An 18,876-nucleotide genomic window follows, 5' to 3' on the forward strand; every position below is an offset into this window, starting at 1 on the left:
AATTGATTGGGATTTTTCACTTTTGTATTGTTCAATATTTTTATGATTTTGGAAGTTCATACATACTTTGCCTTTTCAGGGTGAACGTGGCGCAATGGTTGACACGCAACCCGGTAGTAGGGTAGGGGTTGTTGCTGAAGGAGATGAAAATATTGGCCATCAGCACCAAACTTTCATAACAGCACATTCTTGCCCAAACCGTCACATACGACCATAGACAGCTGAAAATACGGCATCCCGTCCGCTCTGCCCGAGTCAAACAGCTGATCGCCAGACTAGTACTCAGGTGGGTGACCACTGGGGAATCCCTGGTGTTGTATGTTTTTTGGTAGCTTCTGTCTCAGCTTAATGCCGGGTGAGGACTTTGGTAGGAGGTTACTGATCAGGTCTTTGCTTATCTGGTTCATGTTGATCTTTTGAGGAGGTAGTTCAAGGCTATAAATCAACTACCTATCCTAACCATCTGTATTTGGGAATCACATAGTTGCTGTCTACCTCTTTACCCTTTTGCTTGCATCTTGAAATACTATCCAATAAACTATCTAGGTACGCTTACTTGACGCAGGTCTATTGATAGCAGTTGAACCCATACGTCTTTTCAACAAAACTTTTAAAATCCCCACTCCAAACAACTCGAAAGCAATCCACAGTCCCCAACCCTCTCAGGCTTGACCACACAGCAGGTACTCATGCCGTCCCCTCAAGCCTCCTCTGCTTAATAAACAACGCCAACACAAACGCCGACGCAGAAAAGAAAAACGACACCGCGTGACTCCACCACAACCCGTCCACATAACTCTCAACCACCGCTTTTTGCACCACCCCCCTCGCCCTATCAACATAATCCACATCTGACACCGTCTCAGCAATAACCTTTGCAATCTCCACCGCCCCAAACCCAAGTCCGGCAAGCCTATTGAACAGAGTCCTTCTCAGAGCAGCCTTCATAACCGCATTCGACACTGAGAGTCCCATTGTCAAAGCGATGGTGCTAGAGAGATACATGAACGAGATCGAAGGTGCCGCGTGGGCGGGGTCGACGACGGCTTGAAGGGAGATGAACACGGCTGACTGGGCGATGCCGGTTCCGAAGCCGCTGGGAAAGATGTAGAGGGATTCCCAGACGTTGGTGTTGCCATGCCAGCGGAGCATGAGGAGGAGGTAGGAGAGGGAGGAGAAGGTGACAGCGAGGATGATGAGGGCCTTGTAGCGGCCGGAGCGTTTGATGAGGATGCCGGAGAGGACGCCGCCGATGGCGTTTCCTGCTACGGCTGGGACCAGGTGGGCACCGGCTGAGGAGGCGGAGGAGCGGGAGGTGATTTGGAAGTAGAGGGGGACGGAGAACATGAGCTGGGTGAAGTGTTAGTGATTTTTATACCTGAATGGTTTCAGGAAAACTTACTCCAAGCTGGGCGGCTGTTTGAAGTCCCAAAATCAGGTAGGAAATAACGGCATCCCGCTGATGAAAGATCTCCAGTGGCAGAATCGGCTCCTCTTGGCGTTTTTCGACTGCAACAAAAACAGCAATGAGCACAAAGCTGAAGCTAATGAGACTAATCGTGATGGGAGATGACCAGGGTAGCTTGACACCGCCTAGCTCGATGGGTGTGAGTAGGGCGAGGATCATAAAGGCGAAGATGAAGGACCCCTTGAAGTCGATCCGGCTGAACTCGGATTTGCGGATTTCGGCCTCGGCACTGCTGGTCGAGACAGCATCCGAGGTTGGCTCAGTGTGGCTCGGCAGATAGATTGCAACGAGGATGATGGCGCCGAGGATGATGGGGACTTGCCCGAAGAAAGACCAGCGCCATCCGATTACATCCACGAGCCAGCCGCCGAGAGGACCGCCGATAGATCGACCAAATGTAGCCACTAGATTGACGTAGGCGCGCCATTGAGCGACCTCTCGGATGGGAAGGAGATCTATTTGTTGTCAGTGATTGTGGTCAAAGCTTCCGGCTGTGCACCATTCCTACCAGTGATCAAGATTGACACCAGCGAAGCCATGCCAGAGGCGCCAGCCCCTGAAATGACTCGGCCAAGAATGACCTGGCCCATTGTCTGGCCGATGCCCCTGTTTGTTTTCAGTATTTATTTACCTCTTCTGCCGGAAAACAGCAAACTCACACAATAAAACTGCAGATGGTCAGCTATTGCTTCTTCTTAACAAACAGTCGGGATTTCAACTTACCAACCAAAAACGAAAATGGCATAGGCAAAAATGACGAGCGTCTTTCTGCCGTAGATATCACTCAACTTTCCGTAGAGTGTCTGCGTTGCCGCGCCGGCGATGGCAAAACCGGTGATCAGCCATGTCGAGTTGCCCAAGTCGTTGAACTCGGAGGCAATGTTGGAGTGCGTGGCCAGCAGGATGGAGCCGTCGCAGTGAGCAACAAAGATGCCTGAAGATTTTGAGTCTCAGCGTCATGAGTTTTCTTTGAATTGGGAAGGAAAGGAAGGGACGAACCGATGAGCAGGACTGAAATGATGCGAGCCACCTGTGTTCTCGAGATGCCAGTCGCAATCTCCCCGCTGCGCACACTTTCTTCATCCACGCCGACCTTTTTCACAACACACCCATTCTCACTGATTGGAAGCGCCTCAGAGTTTGGCGGCGTCTCAATGATAACTGGCACATTGCTGAGAAGGGGCGACTGCTCGGTTGGGTGGCCACCTGCTGGGTCTGAAATTCGTGCCATGGTTGCTCCACCAAACAATGGACTGCAACTGATCAGTTTTGTCGATGCAGTTATCACAAGGTTTTCCCAACAAGAAAATCAATCGCGCTTCTGCCTTCAGCTCGTGGCCGGCCTCGGCCAAAAATTCGAAATAGTCGTCCCCGGAAACAAAGACTTATCGCCGGCCGGTGTGGTACAGCTCGGGCGATCACGACATACAAAAGGCAATGTCGCAAGGCTCGTTTGGTGGCATTTACCCCATCTTCAGGGGCTCTGCGAACTGCTAGTGCAGCTGCAAGCATGTTTGACAACACCACACGAAGCCATCCGGGATGTGGGGGTCGGTGGTGGTCAACAGCGAGTATTGGTCTTTGCAATTGCCGCGAACTATTACGCAATCAACAAGGCAGAGCTAAGAACCATTCCTCGGCAACCTCACAATCACCGGTCCACCGGTCTGGTGCTAATCAAAGAAATGATAAATATGAATCAAAATGTCTCTCCATGCTTCTTGGATATCTGTCACCTCATCAGCCTCTTTGCATTGGCCCCCGAAGTGACTTGTCGCCATGCGTTTCTCAGGAGCTGCACTTGCAGCAGGTCTGCAATTGCCCACGGCGGCTTTGGCCAGCCATGGCAGCCAAAAGCCGTTGGGAGATGACCGGCTGGACAGCACACCGGCAACCAAGGGGGGCAAGCAACCAAATATTGTCTTCATCCTGACCGATGACCAAGATTTGCACATGAACTCCCTCGACTATGTCCCCCTGATCAAGAAGCACCTTCTCGACGAGGGCACCCTCTACAAGCGCCACTACTGCACCACAGCCATCTGCTGCCCCGCCAGAGTATCTCTCTTGACCGGCCAGCAAGCTCACAACACCAATGTCACCGATGTCAACCCTCCACATGGTAAGATTCCTCTCACTACGCTGCGCCGGGCACAAGCTTACCAGGTATCCCAGGTGGCTATCCCAAGTTCATCAATCAAGGGTTGAACAACAACTACCTGCCAATCTGGCTTCAGGAGGCCGGCTACAACACCTACTACACCGGCAAGCTGTTCAACGCCCACACTGTCGAGAACTACAACTCGCCCTACCCGGCCGGCTGGAACGGCTCCGACTTTCTCCTGGACCCATACACCTACAACTATCTCAACTCCTCCTTCCAACGGAACCAGGACCCCCCCAAGAGCTACGAGGGATTCCACTCTGTCGACGTCCTCGCGGAGAAGTCCCTCGGCTTCGTCGACGAAGCCGTCAGAGCCGACGGCCCCTTCTTCCTCGGCATCGCCCCCGTCGCTCCCCACAGCAACGTCGAGTCGAACACTCTGGGGGATGACATGGGCGACGACTGGGGCAACCTCCCCGACATTGAGGAGTTCGCCAAGTTCGGGCCCCCCGTCCCGGCAAAGCGCCACGAGCATTTGTTCAAAGACGTCAAGATCCCCCGGACCCCCAACTTCAACCCTGACAAGCCGACGGGGGCGAACTGGGTCCGGCTTCGCAAGAAGCTCAACCAGGAGAATATTGACTACAATGATCACTTTTACCGCCAGAGGCTTCGCACCCTGCAGTCGGTCGACGAGCTGGTTGCTTCGGTTGTGGAGCGGTTGGAGGAGCATGGCGTTCTGGATAATACGTACATTTTTTACACGACCGATAATGGGTATCATATCAGTCAGCACCGTCTTAATCCTGGGAAGGAGTGCGGGTTTGAGGAGGATATCAACATCCCGCTTATCATTCGCGGTCCTGGCGTGGCGAAGGGGGTGGTTTCGGAGATTGTCACCACGCACGTTGACTTGGCGCCTACGATTCTTAACATTGCCGGTTTGCCTCATCGAGCGGACTTTGACGGTGAGGCAATTCCGCTGAGTCAGAAGGACATTGAGGACACGGTCAAGACGAGACACGAGCATGTGACGGTGGAGTTTTGGGGGTTTTCTGTTTCGGAGGGGGGCAAGTTGTTTGATGAGGATGAGGAGAGGTTGACGCTGAATAACACGTACAAGGGGTTGAGGATTATTGGGAGGGGGTATAATTTTTATTACGCGGTTTGGTGCAATAATGAGCATGAGCTTTATGATTTGAGTGTGAGCCCCCCCTTCCCTTTTTTCCCTGACATGAAATGGCAAAGATGCTAATGTTGGAAAGACTGACCCCTACCAAATCAACAATTTGCTTCATCCTGCGACTACCAAGCCCAAGACTCTTCTTGGGGTGGAGTTTCACAAGGTGATTGCTCGGTTGGATTCTTTGTTGTTTGTGCTCAAGTCTTGCAAGGGGAGGACTTGTGTCAGACCGTGGGAGGCGCTGCATCCGCAGGGGAATGTGGCCAATTTGCATGATGCGCTCGGGAAGAGGTTTGATGTTTTTTATGAGCAGCAGCAGAAGAAGGTTAGGTTTGATAGGTGCGAGTTGGGGTATATTGTTGATGCCGAGGGGCCGCAGTTCGAGAGGGATGGGGTGGTGTATAAAGCGGGGGCGGAGGGGGGGTATAAGAGGGGGGGGATCAGTTGGAGTGAGTGGACTTAAGGGGGGGCAAGGTCGTCGAAATGTAAACATATGGTCATGATTATTTGGGCGGATGATGAGGTTGAAGTCTATGATTCTGGAAAATGGTGTTTGAGAGCTGATAGGAATGAAGTCAAAACTGTGGGCAAATATAGGTATGGTCTGAAGTGTTTCTCTGTTGACTATGTATCCAAGTAATTTGGTAAAAAAGCCTCTTTGAGATTAAGATGGCGACTAGAACTGTCAAGATAATCGACATCGATAGAAAGGTAAGGTAACCGGTCTGTCAAGGCACTTATAAATACCCAATGTCCATGCAATCAACGACTCTATTCCTTCTGTTCATAATAGGTCAGCGGTCCACAATTATGTCCGTCCCCAACAAGTCATCCGCACACACCGCATGTATTTATCCAGAAAACCTCCGAGAAACCAACAGTCCAAATTCGGAGAAGACTCGGGGTAATCCCACCTCACCTCTGTTACCCCGCGGGGCTGTGACCCTTCTTGTGATATGTCGCCGCGAGAGTGGACACTTCGAAGCCAGAACTGAAATCACATTCTTCAGTCCAAACTACCTTGGCTTTATCATCAAGCACTTCATCTTCTTGCCTAAGCAACCATGGCCGACCAAACCGCCCAATTCACCCCCCGCTTCCGCACCGATATCTACCCCTTCATCGAGCCCTCCAAGTACAGGGGATCCCTCCGCAACAAAGTAACCATCATCACCGGCGCAGCGGGAGCAATCGGCCAAGGACTCGCCGAGTCGTTTGCTGTCGCGGGGGCAAAGCTGGTTTTGACTTACAACCGGACGCCGCCACCGCCCGAGCTGGAGGAGAGATGTCTTCGGTTTGGAGCTGCTGATGTGTCGTTTATAAAGTGTGATATTGCTGAGCTTGGGGGGTGTGAGGCTCTTGTTAAGGAGGCGGGTTTTTCTTTTCCTTTTCAAGGGGGTAGGGGGTGAGATGGCTGACTGGGTGTTTAGACTTTGGAACTGCATGGTAGGGCAGATATTTTGATCAACAATGCTGGGGCTAACGGGCTTGGGCCGGTATGTTTTCACGGTTCGGCATGTCGAGTTGGTACTGATGAATGGGATATAGCTTCACGACCAAGCGCCTCAGGATTTCATCAAGGAGATTGCGGTCAACTTCCACGGGCCGTATTACCTCATGAGGCTGCTCCTCACGTATTTTCGACAACAGCGAAGTGGCTGCGTGCTGAATATTGCCTCGAGGGCCGGGACAGTGGCTATACCATATAGCACCGGGTACTGCTCCAGCAAGGCAGCACTGATCAACCTAACCGCCTGTGCGCAAAAGGAGCTTGACATTGACGGTTTGGGAGAGGAGGTGCACATGTATTCGCTGCACCCTGGGGGGATTAAGAGCGCGATGACGCTGAAGAGTGTGTCCTTCCACATATGCTACTACTTAAAGGTATAGGCTAACAGAAGATAACTTAGAATACTCACCGGAATCTGTGTCTACTCTTCCGCCTCAGGCGCAGAGCAAGTTTGTGAATGCGCTGGATATCTATGATGACTCCCCGTATCTGAACGGGATGGTGTGTGTTGCGCTTGCGACGGGGGTGGGGAAGGAGGTGCTGAGGGGCAAGTATTTTGATGTTGGGCAGGATTTGGAAGATGTGCTGGGTCAAAGGGAGGCGTTGAGGCAGAACCCGGATTTGTATGGGTTGCACACAAGCTTCTTGGGTGGGCTGAAGAACGGGGGTGTGCCGGAGGGGGGGTATAGGAAGGAGGAGTGGGGGAAGGAGTTTCCTGGTTTTTGATGTGGTATAGATGGGCTCTTGGACTAGAATATGAGCATACACTAATTGTTGAGCATCGTGCATGTTGACGTCGTCAGGTTGTTTAAAAGAATTGGGAGAAAAAGGGTTAGGGTTGAATGGCCGACGGAGACTGTCGGCAAATGCGGTACCGCGTTTTACCGGTGTGGCCGAACTGGAAGCCGCCCATCCCTGCTTGAGCGATGATCTGATGATCTGATAAGATCAGCCTGCAGAAAAGGTGGGTCACTCCTGGTGGGTTGCACCGGGGCACACCTTGCCGGTTCAAATTCAGAGCGGGGGGGACCTTTTTTTTCCTTCTGAAGTTGCGTCTTGGAAGTCGCACAACACAATCCAGGGTTGGGACTTGTGTCAAGGCGACAATCTGGTCTTGGAGAAGATAAAGACAAAGGAGCACAAAGGAAAGGATACCACCATCTGGACCTAGAACGACACAATTCCGATGCCGGTGACATGGCTATTTTCCGCGGATGGCACATGTTGCATGTGCCAACGTCCCCCCGTCTCCAGGGAAGAGGTGGAGCCCCCGTTTGTCAATTTTTCCCCTGCTGCTGCTGCTGCTTGCTGCTGATGAGGCACTTTGGCACCCTGGCACTCCTGGCCGGCCAGTAGCTGTTGGGGTGCAGCCAGCGCAGCGGATGCACAAAATGACACAACGGCGCAAAGGGCTCCAATGGGGAGGGTAAAAACGGGCATGGAAGGATGACCTTGTGGGGCAAGCGTCCATATTGCAACTCTTCGGGGGCACTGGGGGAAAAGAAGGTGGGGGAATCGGGATAAGAAGTCCAAGAAAGTGAAAGTCGGAGGGTCTTTCGCTCATCCCATCCCCCCTTCCCATTTTCCCATCATACATTCAGGTTTCCCGTTAGAGAAGAAAAGATTGACATTGTGCAGCGGCCACTGACATCAGTTCCATCTGCATCTACATTGTTATTACTGCATCTGGATATACATACTTTCTTCTCTCTCTCTTTTTCCTGTCACACACACCAGCACGACCACAATGGGATCCATCGTCCAAGCACCCACCCTCGCCACCCAGGCCATGCCCTTCAAAGTTCTCGTCGTGGGCGGCTCCTACGGCGGTCTCTCCGCCGCCCTCAACCTCCAAGATCTCTGCAGTGGTCTCGCACCACGATGCGGCCCCAAGCCAGTCGAGGGCGCGCCAGTGATCGAGACACCACAGTTCAACGTTGACATCACCATTGTAGACGAACGTGATGGCTTCTGTCAGTAGTCTTTTCATTTACGCCTCTATTTTGGCTTACCATATGCTAACACACACCCCTCCAGACCACCTCATCGGCTCCCCCCTCGCCCTGGCCGACGAAGACTACGCGGCCAAGTCCTGGGTAAGATACGAAGACGTCCCCGCCGTCTCCCAATCCCAACACATCCGCGTCCTCCACGGCTCTGTCAAGTCAGTTGATCAAACCTCCAAGACGGCCACTTACCTCCCCCACGGCCTGGTGTCCTCCCCAGAAAACACAAGCACTCTTTCATATGACTTTTTGGTCGCCGCCGCCGGCCTCCGCCGCGTCTGGCCTGTGGTTCCGCAGTCTCTCCGCAGGAAACAGTTTCTCTTTGAGGCCGGCGACCATATCCGTGCTGCCACTACTGCCCGCCACGGCGTGGTGGTTGTGGGCGGTGGTGCGGTCGGTATCGAGATGGCTGCTGAGCTGAAGCTTGTCCAGCCTCAGTTGAAGGTCACGCTTGTGCACTCGAGGGATAAGCTTCTCAGCTCGGAGCCGCTGCCGGATGAGGTCAAGGATAAGAGTTTGGAGCTGTTGCTTGAGGCGGGGGTTGGCGTGAGGATGAGCACTAGGTTGGATAAGACGGAGGAGGTGGTGGACGAGCAGGGGAAGAAGGCGGTCAGGGTGTGGTTTACCGATGGGGAGAGCATTCTCGCCGATCAGGTCAGCTTGGCGGTGTCCCGGTCTGTGCCGTCGACGGCGTTTTTGGGGGTGAAGGAGACTGGTGTGTTGGATGAGGAGGGGTATGTGAAGATTCAGAGTAGCTTGGCTTTCCCGGCTGAGACGCCAAACTGGAGTGATCACTTTGCTATTGGGGATTTGGTAAAGTGGTCGGGGATTAAGAGGTGCGGTGGGGCTATGCATATGGGTTTTTTCGCTGGGAATAATATTCATCAGAGAATGATTGAGATTGCTTCTGGGAAGGAGCCTGCCTTCCTTAAGCTGGATGAGATCCCGCCCATGATTGGGTTGGCGGTGGGGAAGAAGGCGGTTTCGTACTGGCCTGCGACTGGTGTGTCGGCCGGTGAGGATGTCTCGCAGGCCTTCTTTGGGGATGATCTTGGGTTTACGAGTAAGTTTCTTTTGGCATCCTGAAACTCGAGCTTCGATGGCATTAACAAAGCGGTCGTACAGTCTGCTGGAATCACTTGGGGCTTGGAAACAGGCAAAAGTTGTGAGGGTGTTTTGAGATGCATAGCGAGATTTTGGGTTCACAAAAAGTACGTGGTTGGATTTGGTATGACTAGGGTTTAGATCTTATGACATATAGGGGACGTATCTTTTCTTTTGGTTACAACAAAACTTGTCCTGATTGAAGTTTTTAGGACACATAGGCACGAGAAATGTTGAAGAATATTGGAATGACCAACTTTTAACACTAACCATCCATGTTGCCCAAACCCATCCATCCAGAATAACAACTGAAGAAAAAAGACATTACGTATTGCACACAGAGAAATTAAAGCTTAGGAACCAGCCCAACACCAGTACCGCCCATCACCTTGTCGTTCTCATCCAGAGGGCAAAGCTGGAAGAAGCGCTCCCGCGAGCAGCGCACAAAGGCGGAGCGCTTATGGGGCAGGTCGATGAACTTGTCCAGACCGAAGCCGTGCATGAGGTCGTACATGAGAACTGAGCTGTTGGTGTACTTGGGCTCACCGACGACGCTCATGGTGCGGGGCTCGTCAAGGAAGAGGTAGTGCATCAAGCTCGACCACCAGGCGCTCACACGGTGGGGCCCGCGGTAGCGGACGTCGCCCACGAGGGAGTGTCTGCCGCGGTCGTAGTCGCCGGCAGAGTAGTACGCGCCGATGCGGTCCTCCTGTTGCTTTGTTAGTATTTCTTTCCCAATGTCAAGGTGTTGATGAGGAGGGTGGGAAGAACATACCTTGCCCCAGTACACCTCAAAATAAGCAAAGCAGACATCGTCGAACCGCGCGAGAATGGTGATCTGATGGGGATCCTCGTGCGCCTTGCGGAGGTACTCCCTGTGCTGCTCGACCGTGCCCGTCTCGTTCCACCCCTGGGAAACGCGAGGGTCGTTCTGCCAGGTGTGGAACAAGTTGAGGTGTTCGTCATTCTTGTAGTCGAGCGCGATCATGCTGAACGTCTCCTTGAGGTGGGGAATGTACCGGCTGTAAATGACGGAGCCGGGGATAGGTTTCGCCCGGCGCCTTGGGTGCCAGCAGAGGGCGGAGGAGTCGCTGGTCATGACGTACTCGGGGGGCGGGAGGGGGTAGCCCGAGAGGTCGGGGTCCTGCTCTTCGGGGACCCAGGCGGGGCGGGAGCCGAAGGGGGAGCCGGCGCCTTGCCAGAAGGCACCGCGGGAGATGACGAGCTCCTTTGTTGGGGGGGCGTCCTTGATGGCGGTGGTGGGGTGGTCAATGGCTAGGCCGACGGCCTTGAGCTGGGAGGAGAGCTTGTCGGCGCCGGAGCCGAAGAGAGCGAGGCGGAAGGCTTCCTCGGAGGGGCGGAGGATGAAGACGGCGTAGGTGATGAGCCACACTTGGCCGACGGTGGGTGGTTGCTCGCTCCTCCAGGTGATGGAGACGGACGGCGTCCGTCTTGCTCTGCCCCAGGCGGTGTTGTTGGAGTCTTTTGGCTTGTCGCCGAGCTTGAGGTCCTCGGGAGCTGTGAAGAAGATGGCATCGTTGTGAATAGGCTCGCGAAGGGGCTTGAGGCCCTTACGGGCTTGGAGCTGGAAGCCTTCCTGGCCCTTGACGACGTGGTAGGCGGTCTGGTAGGGGTGAGGGAGTTTGAGGATGGGCTCGGAAGACGCAGCGTACTCCGCGAGTTGGAGACGCGCTTTTGTTTGCGTTGACGCCATTGTGATACTGTGTGATCGGGTTCGCGGGAGAAACGTATGACGACACTACTACACTGATGAGAGAGTGGTAGTTTTGTCTGACACTCAAGAGGACTACACGTAGCTTTTTTTTTTTTTTACCTTCGGAAAAGCTGTCCCAATTCGTCTTCACATGTCCAGTGGGAAAATAAACAGAAAGAATAAAACAAGGATGCCCCTCCCCCACTAGACTCGCAATGAAATGCAACCCCCAGGGCAACTCGCAACCGAAGAGATGCTTCTCGGGTCAAACGAGGACCGAAGGCGTGGCTCCTAGATCCATGGTGCCGGTGAAAACCGGTTTGCTGCTTTCATCTTTCCAGCCAAAGGCTCCGAAACGATGGCCAATGGAAAGGGGGCTCAGGGGGTGGTTGCACAGAAGCCATGGCGTGCTGGGGAACGGATCTGATAACTTTGTTCGGACGCCAGAAAGCGGATCAGATAATTTTTGTCTGCAGACCCCTGTCAGACCTCCACCCTTGGCCAACCGACCTCGGAGGGAGGGGACACAGAACAGAAGACTTGAGAAATTTCGAGGACGTTGTGTGACTTTGATGGCATCATTCTGCAGGCCGTGGCAACTGGCAAGTCTTTCCTCGTTGTAAAGAACCGTGTCACAAGAATAAAAGAGTGAGGCACGAACTCAGCTGTAGGAAGGTCTTCTCTTCCGAGACAGAGACGAAAAAACGGGAAAACCCACTACACAAAGACTTGGCATGATTAATCTTATCAGATCGTTTTGATGCCGGCTATTCTGAGGCATTTTACAGGGGTTGCAGTGGACAGTGCGGGTCTGAAAATCATACCATTGCCCCCTGCTCAGTTGCAGCCCTCGACTTTATCAGATGGAGCTAGCACCAAACTGTCCATCTCATCCTTTCCGCTCTTCACGGCAAACCTCTGCGGGCCAAGTTTCTCGGAGCAAGAGAGAAAAATCTGCCATGCACCCCACCTTCTCTGTGTTCCAGCCGAGGATCTTCACTTCTTCTCCTACCGACTGACCGCATCCGATGGAGAAACGAAGCACTGGAGATGCTGTTCACGCAGTCCAGGTCTGACTCGACAGGCCCAAGGTCAGGGGACAGCAGCATCACAACAGGATCGGTGGCAGGGGAGCTTGGGTAGATCACATCTTATCAATCTAATCAATGGCTGGCTGGACATGCCGACATGAGGGCGCGTCACATTCACGATTGGCCACCGGTTGCCAGGAAGCCTGGCCATGCGGCACAAATTTTGTCTCCAGCAAAAGGGGGACCCCCCCCTCCTTCTGCTTCGTGGGTGTGTAGGGCCGCATGCCATCCCGTCATAACCCTCCCGTTGCCGGCCCCGGCATGGCGGTTCTCGACTCTTCTGGGATGTCTTGTAATTTGTTGAAAAAGTTGTGAAGCCGTTCTGTCGTTCTGGTAGTACCAATCTTGCTCTTGTCGACCGGAGCTTTTACATACGTTAATATCGAGCCGAGAATAGACCCCGAGCTTCTCGCTATCGCCGTTCCTCCAGACAGCCGGGAATCACACAGTTCAGGCCAGATTGTTATCAAAATGTCTGCCGTACAAAATCCCGTCGAAGAGGCCGTTGTCCTCCCACAACCTCAGAGGCTGTCCCTTCTCAAGGGCCCAACAGATCCTCCTCTTGTCGACCTCACCCTCGGAGAACTCCTCAACCTTCAGTGCCTGCACCACGGAAACAGAGAGGGAATTGTGATTCCATGGACAGGAGCGAGATGGACCTACAACGAGCTCAATCACCACAGTCGGCTGCTGGCCGCCGCCCTTCTAGAGATGGGCATCGGTGTTGGTGACAGAGTCGGCATCATGGCTGGCAACTGCGAACAATATGCTGCTGTTTTCTTCGCCGCCACCAGGATAGGAGCCATTCTCGTCATCATGAACAACACTTATACCCCTACTGAGGCCTTGTACGGTCTCGCCTTCTCGGGTATGTCTCAGCTCTGATGGGTGATCACCGTGATGCTAACAACGATCCAGAATGCAAGGTTTTCTTCACCACCAAGAAGATTGGCCGTCTCGATCAAGGCCCGCTACTCACACAACTTGCTGCCAGAGCGACTGGCCCCAAGGTTGTGATCCTTCGCGGTGATTCCGAGGGTTACCCAACCTACAAGGAGCTTCTCACTCAAGGAGCTAGGGTAGATCCCGAGCGCCTTCATCATGCTGAGAGCAAGGTGCTTCCTCACCTTGTTTGCAACCTCCAGTTCACCAGCGGCACAACCGGTCTTCCCAAAGCTGCAATGCTCACTCATCACAACATTGTCAACAACTCCAGGTTCATCGGAGACCGTATGAGACTCACACACAACGACGTTCTCTGCTGCCCGCCTCCTCTGTTCCACTGCTTCGGTCTGGTGCTTGGCCTCATGGCCGTCATCACTCACGGTGGAAAGATCATCTACCCTGCCGAGGTGTTCGACGCACCTGCTACCCTCCGCACCATCATTGAGGAACAGTGCACCGCTGTTCATGGCGTCCCCGCCATGTTCGACAGTCTTTTGGCTCTTCCCAAAGCCAAGAATCTCAAGGCGGCCGACCTCCGACTCCGCACCGGCATCGTGGCCGGCGCCCCCGTCCCTCGCTACCTGATGGAGCTCATGGTCTCCAAGCTCGGCATGAAGGAGTTCACATCCAGCTACGGTCTCACCGAGGCCTCTCCCACTTGCTTCAACGCTTTCACCGACGACCCCATCGACACCCGTCTCACCACCGTTGGCACTCTGATGCCTCACGCCCGAGCCAAGATTGTGGACCGCGACGGTGTGATTGTGCCCATCGGCACCCGGGGTGAGCTCTGCATCGGCGGGTACCAGCTCCAGGCCGGCTACTGGAACAACTCGGAAAAGACCAACGACTGCATGATGAAGGACGAGGCCGGCGTCTTGTGGCTGCACACCGGTGACGAGGCCGTCTTTGACGAGCGTGGATACTGCACCATTACCGGTCGGTTCAAGGACATCATCATTCGAGGAGGGGAGAACATCTACCCGCTCGAGATTGAGGAACGGCTGGTCGCCCACCCGTCCATCTCCATGGCTGTGGTTGTCGGGCTGAAGGATGCACACTATGGCGAGGTTGTCGGTGCGTTTCTTCAGCTTGACCCTGCTCACACTACTAGCACGAAGCCCACTGTTGAGGAGGTGCGTGAGTGGTGTAGGCGGAAGCTGGGGAAGCACAAGGCGCCCACTCATGTGTTTTGGCTGGGCCACGATGGGGTTCCTGCTGCGGTGCCATTGACGGGGAGTGGAAAGGTGAGAAAGTTTGAGATGGCTCAGTTGGGGAATAAGTTGCTTGAGGGTGCCAAGGCGAAGCTTTGAGGGGTTGGTGTGAGGAAGGTCTAGCTGGGGAGTCGTGATATTGGTTGGACAGAAATTGGCCGGGAAAAGGAAAGACGGAGTTTGCATAATTTGGGTGGGATGGGGCGGGGAAATTTGCATTTTCTTTTTGCTTGGCTTGGATACAAAAATGATAATACACGCCATGACATTGATTCTGTGGTGCCTAGAATTGCCCACGGATGAAAGAGACAAGCCCCCAACGACGACCTGAACCGAGCCACAACCGCACAACTAAACAAGTGGTGAGTTCCTTCTCAGTAGACTAATAGTCCCAATTACCTCGCTAGTGACCATACTTCACAGGCCGGCTGGTGTAGTGGTTATCACGTTTGTCTCACACACAAAAGGTGCCAGGTTCGATCCCTGGGTCGGTCAAATCAGGTTATCTTTTGCTTCCCAGCTCAGCACCCATAGTTAGGATTGCCTCTGCTTTTTGCACTCGAAGGAGGGAGGCATAGAACACAAGATTTTGCTGCTTGATAGAAGTGTGTCGTCCCCTGATGATTTACAAAGGAGAAACCTGCTGATATATCCTGCTGGCCCATTATCGATCAGCTGACATTGAGATAAAAGTTAACGAGTGTGTAAAATAGCTACAGACATGTATATCATCTGTCTGAGATGTACTCAGAACACCAAGAGCTTGGAATTTGATTGTGGTAGGGTCGGGCATCAGCTGTTCAACATTGATGTAGACTCGGGTCATTGGTAAGTGGATCCGTTGATTCAAAGAAAGACATTGGGAATGACTGAAATCAAGGAAAATCAATACTTATATTTGGGACTTGGGATCTCACTGAAACCAACACAACAGCCAACCAGTTTACACTTCAAGACACACTCGAGCTGTTGCACCCAATGCACCTCCATTATAGCCAAACTCTCTGAGAAAATTAATAAAGTACGAATAAATCGACATAAATGTGCAAAAAGCATTTGTATTCAAATCATATCTGGTATCTTACTAACAACAAAGCTCCATCAACCACACAATGCCATGAGCAAATGCAGAACAATAGACTCAAGCAAACACCGCCACAACCGCCGAGATTTCACGTGAAAGCTTCTCCACTTCTCCGCCTCAACGCATGTACTTGTCGTTTCCTGGCTACCAACGGTTCTGCAAAACATAACTATTTCATCTCTGACTGCATCATCCTGGGCTATAGCACGGAGTCTTTTCGTGGTGAGCCGCTGTGATAGGGGTCCGAATCGCTGTCGACATCCGCATCTGAATGATGATTGTTTCTTGGAGGGGAGGATCTCACGATCTTGATGCCGACCGGGGTAATAGCCACCTGCGATTCTTTGTGCGGGTCGTCAACGTTGAAATCCTCCATTGCCACTGCCGAGTCGTCTCCCGCATGACTTGGGGATAGAGGCTTTGCGAAGTCATACAATGGTATCCCGGGCGAATGGAAGTAATCGTGATGTACGGGCCGTCCAGCACGCAAGCTACCGTGGCTCTGGCTAGCACGCTTGAGTCCTGGCTTGCTCCTCGTACGGGGTCTGCTGGTAGCACGTGTTTTGCTACCAGGACGTCGTGTACCGGCCCGGTGCATCCTGTTCCGGCCACGAAGGCTCATCTCTAGTCTTTCATCCTCTTCCGACTCTTTGTCCGTCCACTCGTCCTCCATATCCTGCATATTCTGGAAAAGCTTCTCGTGTCTGGCCGCCAGCAGTTGGATGCTACCGCCAGAACTGCGGCGTCTTTTGTCCCAAGCTCTTACAGGAGTCGCTTCGCCAGATGATGGCTCTTGGTCACGAGGCGTATAACTAGAACGTGCATAGCCTCCGGTCGTGAGCTCAACACTTTTACCTCTGCTGTGAAGTGTTCTTCTCGTCGGGCCCTGTGGCTCTGAGACTCCCACAAGACGACGAAGCTCTACCTGGCTCTTGCTGAACACCACTCGGGCCCTCAGGTTGTGAACGGCCTGGTCCAGCGCCAGCTCAATAGCCAGTCGATCACGGATGCGGCTGAGTTTAGGCCAGGTTGCCCTCTCACCAATCAGGCAGTTGCGCATCATGAAGTCCGGTGTGGGGTTCTTCAAGATCAGAGGCAAGTCATGCACAGCCGTCTCGGGAAGAATGGTGATATCCCCCGAGTACTTCTGGCTTAAGATGCAGCGCAATTTGGTAAACAGGTTGGGAAAGATGCCCAACTCTGTCATGAACTGGAGTCTGTGGAGTGTTTCCTCCTTGGCCAGTGTTGTGAGCGTGTCTAACCAGGCCCCGCTGTCTGGGGATTCTTTCTGCTGACGAAGCTTTCCTGGGGTTGTCGCCGGATAAAGACGGTCGTCCTTGGATAGGAAAGGAACGATATGTGGGTTGACCTGTGAGACGATGAAATGGTTGACGTTGAACATCTCGGCAAGTCGGGTCATGGGCAGGTCATTGTCCACCGAGCCATCAATCCAGTGTTGTGGTGTTGGGTTCCAGGGCACATGGGCACCGGTTGCTGGATCTTTGACTAGCAAAGAAGCAGCCTGGAAGACGAGAGGAACCGAACACGAAGCTGCCACGGCTGACCAGATCATGACATTAGGGGCCGTGATGTAGTTGAGTAGCCTAGGCAGCTCGTAAATCGAAGCTGAAGACACGCAAATGTTGCATATTCTTCTTGTTCGGTTGTAGGCCTCTTGGAATGTCACGTCACCGAGCCAGCTGCGCATTACCCTGGTCAGGTTCGATATGTCGGCCCAGCACCCTTCGGTAAGGAGTCGTCGAATGTGATCAGGAAGACCGTCCTTCTCGCCTTCGAAAACGCCCAAGTCTCCATAAGGGAACGCCTCGACCAAGGCGGGAATTTCTTCGTCCTTGCGTGTACACAGAACAGCACAAACAATTGAACCAGCCGAAGCACCCGAGATGATGCGCGGCAGCAACTTGGATTCATAGAGTGCCTTCAAGACGCCGATGTGGGACATGCCAAAGGTTGCTCCGCCGCTCAGGAGCAGAGCACTCCTTCCGAAACTCTGTCGAGCGTAGAGCATGCCCTCCAGCAAATCTTGGGGTTCCATGCCGGCCGGGATCGAGTAGGCACTCTTCTCCACCAGTGCCTCGATCGTTTTGACGGCCGAGTCCACGTAGCGTTCGATGAGGCTCTTGGTCCCAATGTACGAATGGCGGTACAAGTCAATGTTTCCCATTCCACCAAGGTCTCGCGAGAGGGCTGTTCGGATGAGATACATCATGGTGCTGATATCACAGTCGATCCGGGCAGCATCCAACTCCTTGAGCTTGAGTCGGATCAGTTGGGGGTGGTAGTCGCCACTTGCATCGTCGAGCTTCCATTCGTCATTCCCTTCGAGCGCATCTAATTCTTTAGCAGCGGCGTTCCAATCCCGCAGCGAAGTAGCCTGGTGTGGTGTTAGTACATGATCACCAGAGTGCACGTGCCCCCTCCGAAGCATGGTGCCTGCTTACGCTGTGCATGCGCGCTGCCAGAATCTGCATCCTCTCCTCCGTCCGCCTCTTATCCTCGCGTTCCGACTCGGTGAGGCCATCTCGCCATGATAAGACAAGGTTGCTAGCGTCCCGGACAATCTTGGTTAATGGTGGGATGTAGGAGTGTGAAGGTGATGTTTTCTTCTTCAGCTTTAACGGCGCCGGCCTCGGCCTCGGCCTCTTGGACGCTTTGAGCTTGCCATCCTCAACAGTGTTGACTTGAATAATGGGAGGGCCATGAACGAGCAGGTCCGTCATTGCGGGGAAATGACGGCAGAGAAGAGCCGGGAGAGGAGCCGGGAGAGGAGGAGGAGGAGGAGGAGGAGGAGCGGGAAGGGAGAAGATTGGTTCGCAGGCTGTAGTAGGTGGGCAGGTTGGAGGTACGAGACAGGGAGTCGTTTTTCAGTATGTGAGGCATTCGGAGCGAGGGTTGGATGGGTTGAGTGGTTTCCTCGTGGCTGATCTGGACACACTTGGGCTTACAACGGGTGACGTAGCGTTGGTTTAAGGGTCAACGGTCACGGAGGACGGGCGGGCGTTTGAGTAAGTTTGTCGTGGTGGGAGTTGAGTTGACGCGCCGCGAGTCGTGGGGACACCGTTGGGTATCTGTAGCCGCAACTCCTGGCAGACAGCAGAAGAAAGGCAAAGCAGGGTGACGGGGTATCAGGGAACATTTTGATGTTGTTCCGGCGGCTGGAGCAAAAGGACGAAACAGGCCACCTGACGATGTGCCGCCGACAGGGATTCAACGGGCGCTGAAGACGAACAAAGACAGAAAAGGCGTAGGCGTGGGGAAAGATGGGATGCAGCAGGCGGGGCGGTCTGGGCACGCAGCTGACCCCAGAATCTCAGCCTGGGCATTTTCAGCGGCCCACCCCACCACTACCCACCAATCAGTGCCCGACAGCCCAACAGGTCAACACCTGGTGTGATGGGAATCTCCGTATCGCTAGGTGTGAAGAAGCAGGTT

The 18,876-nt window shown here is 53.6% G+C and overlaps 7 protein-coding genes and 1 non-coding gene across 8 annotated transcripts; 5 read left to right on the forward strand and 3 right to left on the reverse strand.

Moving 5' to 3' along the window:
* Positions 1–530: 530 nt before the first annotated feature.
* Positions 531–3,005, reverse strand: QC764_504720 (uncharacterized protein). Its single transcript, XM_062947729.1, has 6 exons — positions 2,468–3,005; positions 2,192–2,402; positions 2,128–2,136; positions 1,977–2,074; positions 1,403–1,923; positions 531–1,350 (listed from the first exon to the last, which is right to left on the reverse strand). Exons 1-6 carry the CDS (start codon positions 2,697–2,699, stop codon positions 688–690), a joined length of 1,734 nt encoding a protein of 577 aa, XP_062798966.1. The 5' UTR covers positions 2,700–3,005; the 3' UTR covers positions 531–687.
* On the forward strand, positions 2,467–5,218 carry QC764_504730 (uncharacterized protein; the record flags this gene model as incomplete). The annotated part of the gene is made up of 3 exons (XM_062947730.1): positions 2,467–3,590; positions 3,644–4,776; positions 4,838–5,218. The coding sequence occupies exons 1-3, from the start codon at positions 3,248–3,250 to the stop codon at positions 5,216–5,218; spliced, it is 1,857 nt and encodes a 618-aa protein (XP_062798967.1). The 5' UTR covers positions 2,467–3,247.
* Positions 5,219–5,819: 601 nt separating this feature from the next.
* QC764_504740 (uncharacterized protein) lies at positions 5,820–6,991 on the forward strand (the record flags this gene model as incomplete). Its single annotated transcript, XM_062947731.1, has 4 exons — positions 5,820–6,125; positions 6,186–6,251; positions 6,304–6,607; positions 6,666–6,991. 4 exons carry the CDS (start codon positions 5,820–5,822, stop codon positions 6,989–6,991), a joined length of 1,002 nt encoding a protein of 333 aa, XP_062798968.1.
* Positions 6,992–7,237: 246 nt separating this feature from the next.
* On the forward strand, positions 7,238–9,639 carry QC764_504750 (uncharacterized protein). Its single transcript, XM_062947732.1, has 3 exons — positions 7,238–8,238; positions 8,303–9,334; positions 9,397–9,639. The coding sequence occupies exons 1-3, from the start codon at positions 8,013–8,015 to the stop codon at positions 9,438–9,440; spliced, it is 1,302 nt and encodes a 433-aa protein (XP_062798969.1). The 5' UTR covers positions 7,238–8,012; the 3' UTR covers positions 9,441–9,639.
* On the reverse strand, positions 9,607–11,967 carry QC764_504760 (uncharacterized protein). The gene is made up of 2 exons (XM_062947733.1): positions 10,151–11,967; positions 9,607–10,084 (listed from the first exon to the last, which is right to left on the reverse strand). The coding sequence occupies exons 1-2, from the start codon at positions 11,087–11,089 to the stop codon at positions 9,722–9,724; spliced, it is 1,302 nt and encodes a 433-aa protein (XP_062798970.1). The 5' UTR covers positions 11,090–11,967; the 3' UTR covers positions 9,607–9,721.
* QC764_504770 (uncharacterized protein) lies at positions 11,286–14,566 on the forward strand. The gene is made up of 2 exons (XM_062947734.1): positions 11,286–13,048; positions 13,099–14,566. The coding sequence occupies exons 1-2, from the start codon at positions 12,652–12,654 to the stop codon at positions 14,436–14,438; spliced, it is 1,737 nt and encodes a 578-aa protein (XP_062798971.1). The 5' UTR covers positions 11,286–12,651; the 3' UTR covers positions 14,439–14,566.
* Positions 14,567–14,761: 195 nt separating this feature from the next.
* Positions 14,762–14,834, forward strand: QC764_0078780. Its single transcript has one exon. It is a non-coding gene; the product is annotated as a tRNA-Val (tRNA).
* Positions 14,835–15,622: 788 nt separating this feature from the next.
* On the reverse strand, positions 15,623–18,164 carry TGL5 (Lipase 5; the record flags this gene model as incomplete). Its single annotated transcript, XM_062947735.1, has 2 exons — positions 15,623–17,818; positions 17,886–18,164. 2 exons carry the CDS (start codon positions 18,162–18,164, stop codon positions 15,623–15,625), a joined length of 2,475 nt encoding a protein of 824 aa, XP_062798972.1.
* Positions 18,165–18,876: the final 712 nt, after the last annotated feature.

The sequence above is a fragment of the Podospora pseudoanserina genome, chromosome 5 (assembly GCF_035222485.1).
Source record: "Podospora pseudoanserina strain CBS 124.78 chromosome 5, whole genome shotgun sequence".
NCBI classification, from domain to species: domain Eukaryota; kingdom Fungi; phylum Ascomycota; class Sordariomycetes; order Sordariales; family Podosporaceae; genus Podospora; species Podospora pseudoanserina.

Bases quoted from the DNA above. Each gene is read 5' to 3' on its own strand.
- QC764_504720 (XM_062947729.1), bottom strand. From the start codon at position 2,699: ATGGCACGAATTTCAGACCCAGCAGGTGGCCACCCAACCGAGCAGTCG. The intron at 2,403-2,467 runs GTTCGTCCCTTC...CAAAATCTTCAG, and splicing joins CATTTCAGTCCTGCTCATCG to GCATCTTTGTTGCTCACTGC. The intron at 1,351-1,402 runs GTAAGTTTTCCT...CACTTCACCCAG, and splicing joins AAACAGCCGCCCAGCTTGGA to CTCATGTTCTCCGTCCCCCT.
- QC764_504750 (XM_062947732.1), top strand. From the start codon at position 8,013: ATGGGATCCATCGTCCAAGCACCCACCCTCGCCACCCAGGCCATGCCC. The intron at 8,239-8,302 runs GTCAGTAGTCTT...ACACCCCTCCAG, and splicing joins AGACGAACGTGATGGCTTCT to ACCACCTCATCGGCTCCCCC. The intron at 9,335-9,396 runs GTAAGTTTCTTT...GCGGTCGTACAG, and splicing joins GGATGATCTTGGGTTTACGA to TCTGCTGGAATCACTTGGGG.
- QC764_504760 (XM_062947733.1), bottom strand. From the start codon at position 11,089: ATGGCGTCAACGCAAACAAAAGCGCGTCTCCAACTCGCGGAGTACGCT. The intron at 10,085-10,150 runs GTATGTTCTTCC...ACAAAGCAACAG, and splicing joins TTGAGGTGTACTGGGGCAAG to GAGGACCGCATCGGCGCGTA.
- QC764_504770 (XM_062947734.1), top strand. From the start codon at position 12,652: ATGTCTGCCGTACAAAATCCCGTCGAAGAGGCCGTTGTCCTCCCACAA. The intron at 13,049-13,098 runs GTATGTCTCAGC...ACAACGATCCAG, and splicing joins GTACGGTCTCGCCTTCTCGG to AATGCAAGGTTTTCTTCACC.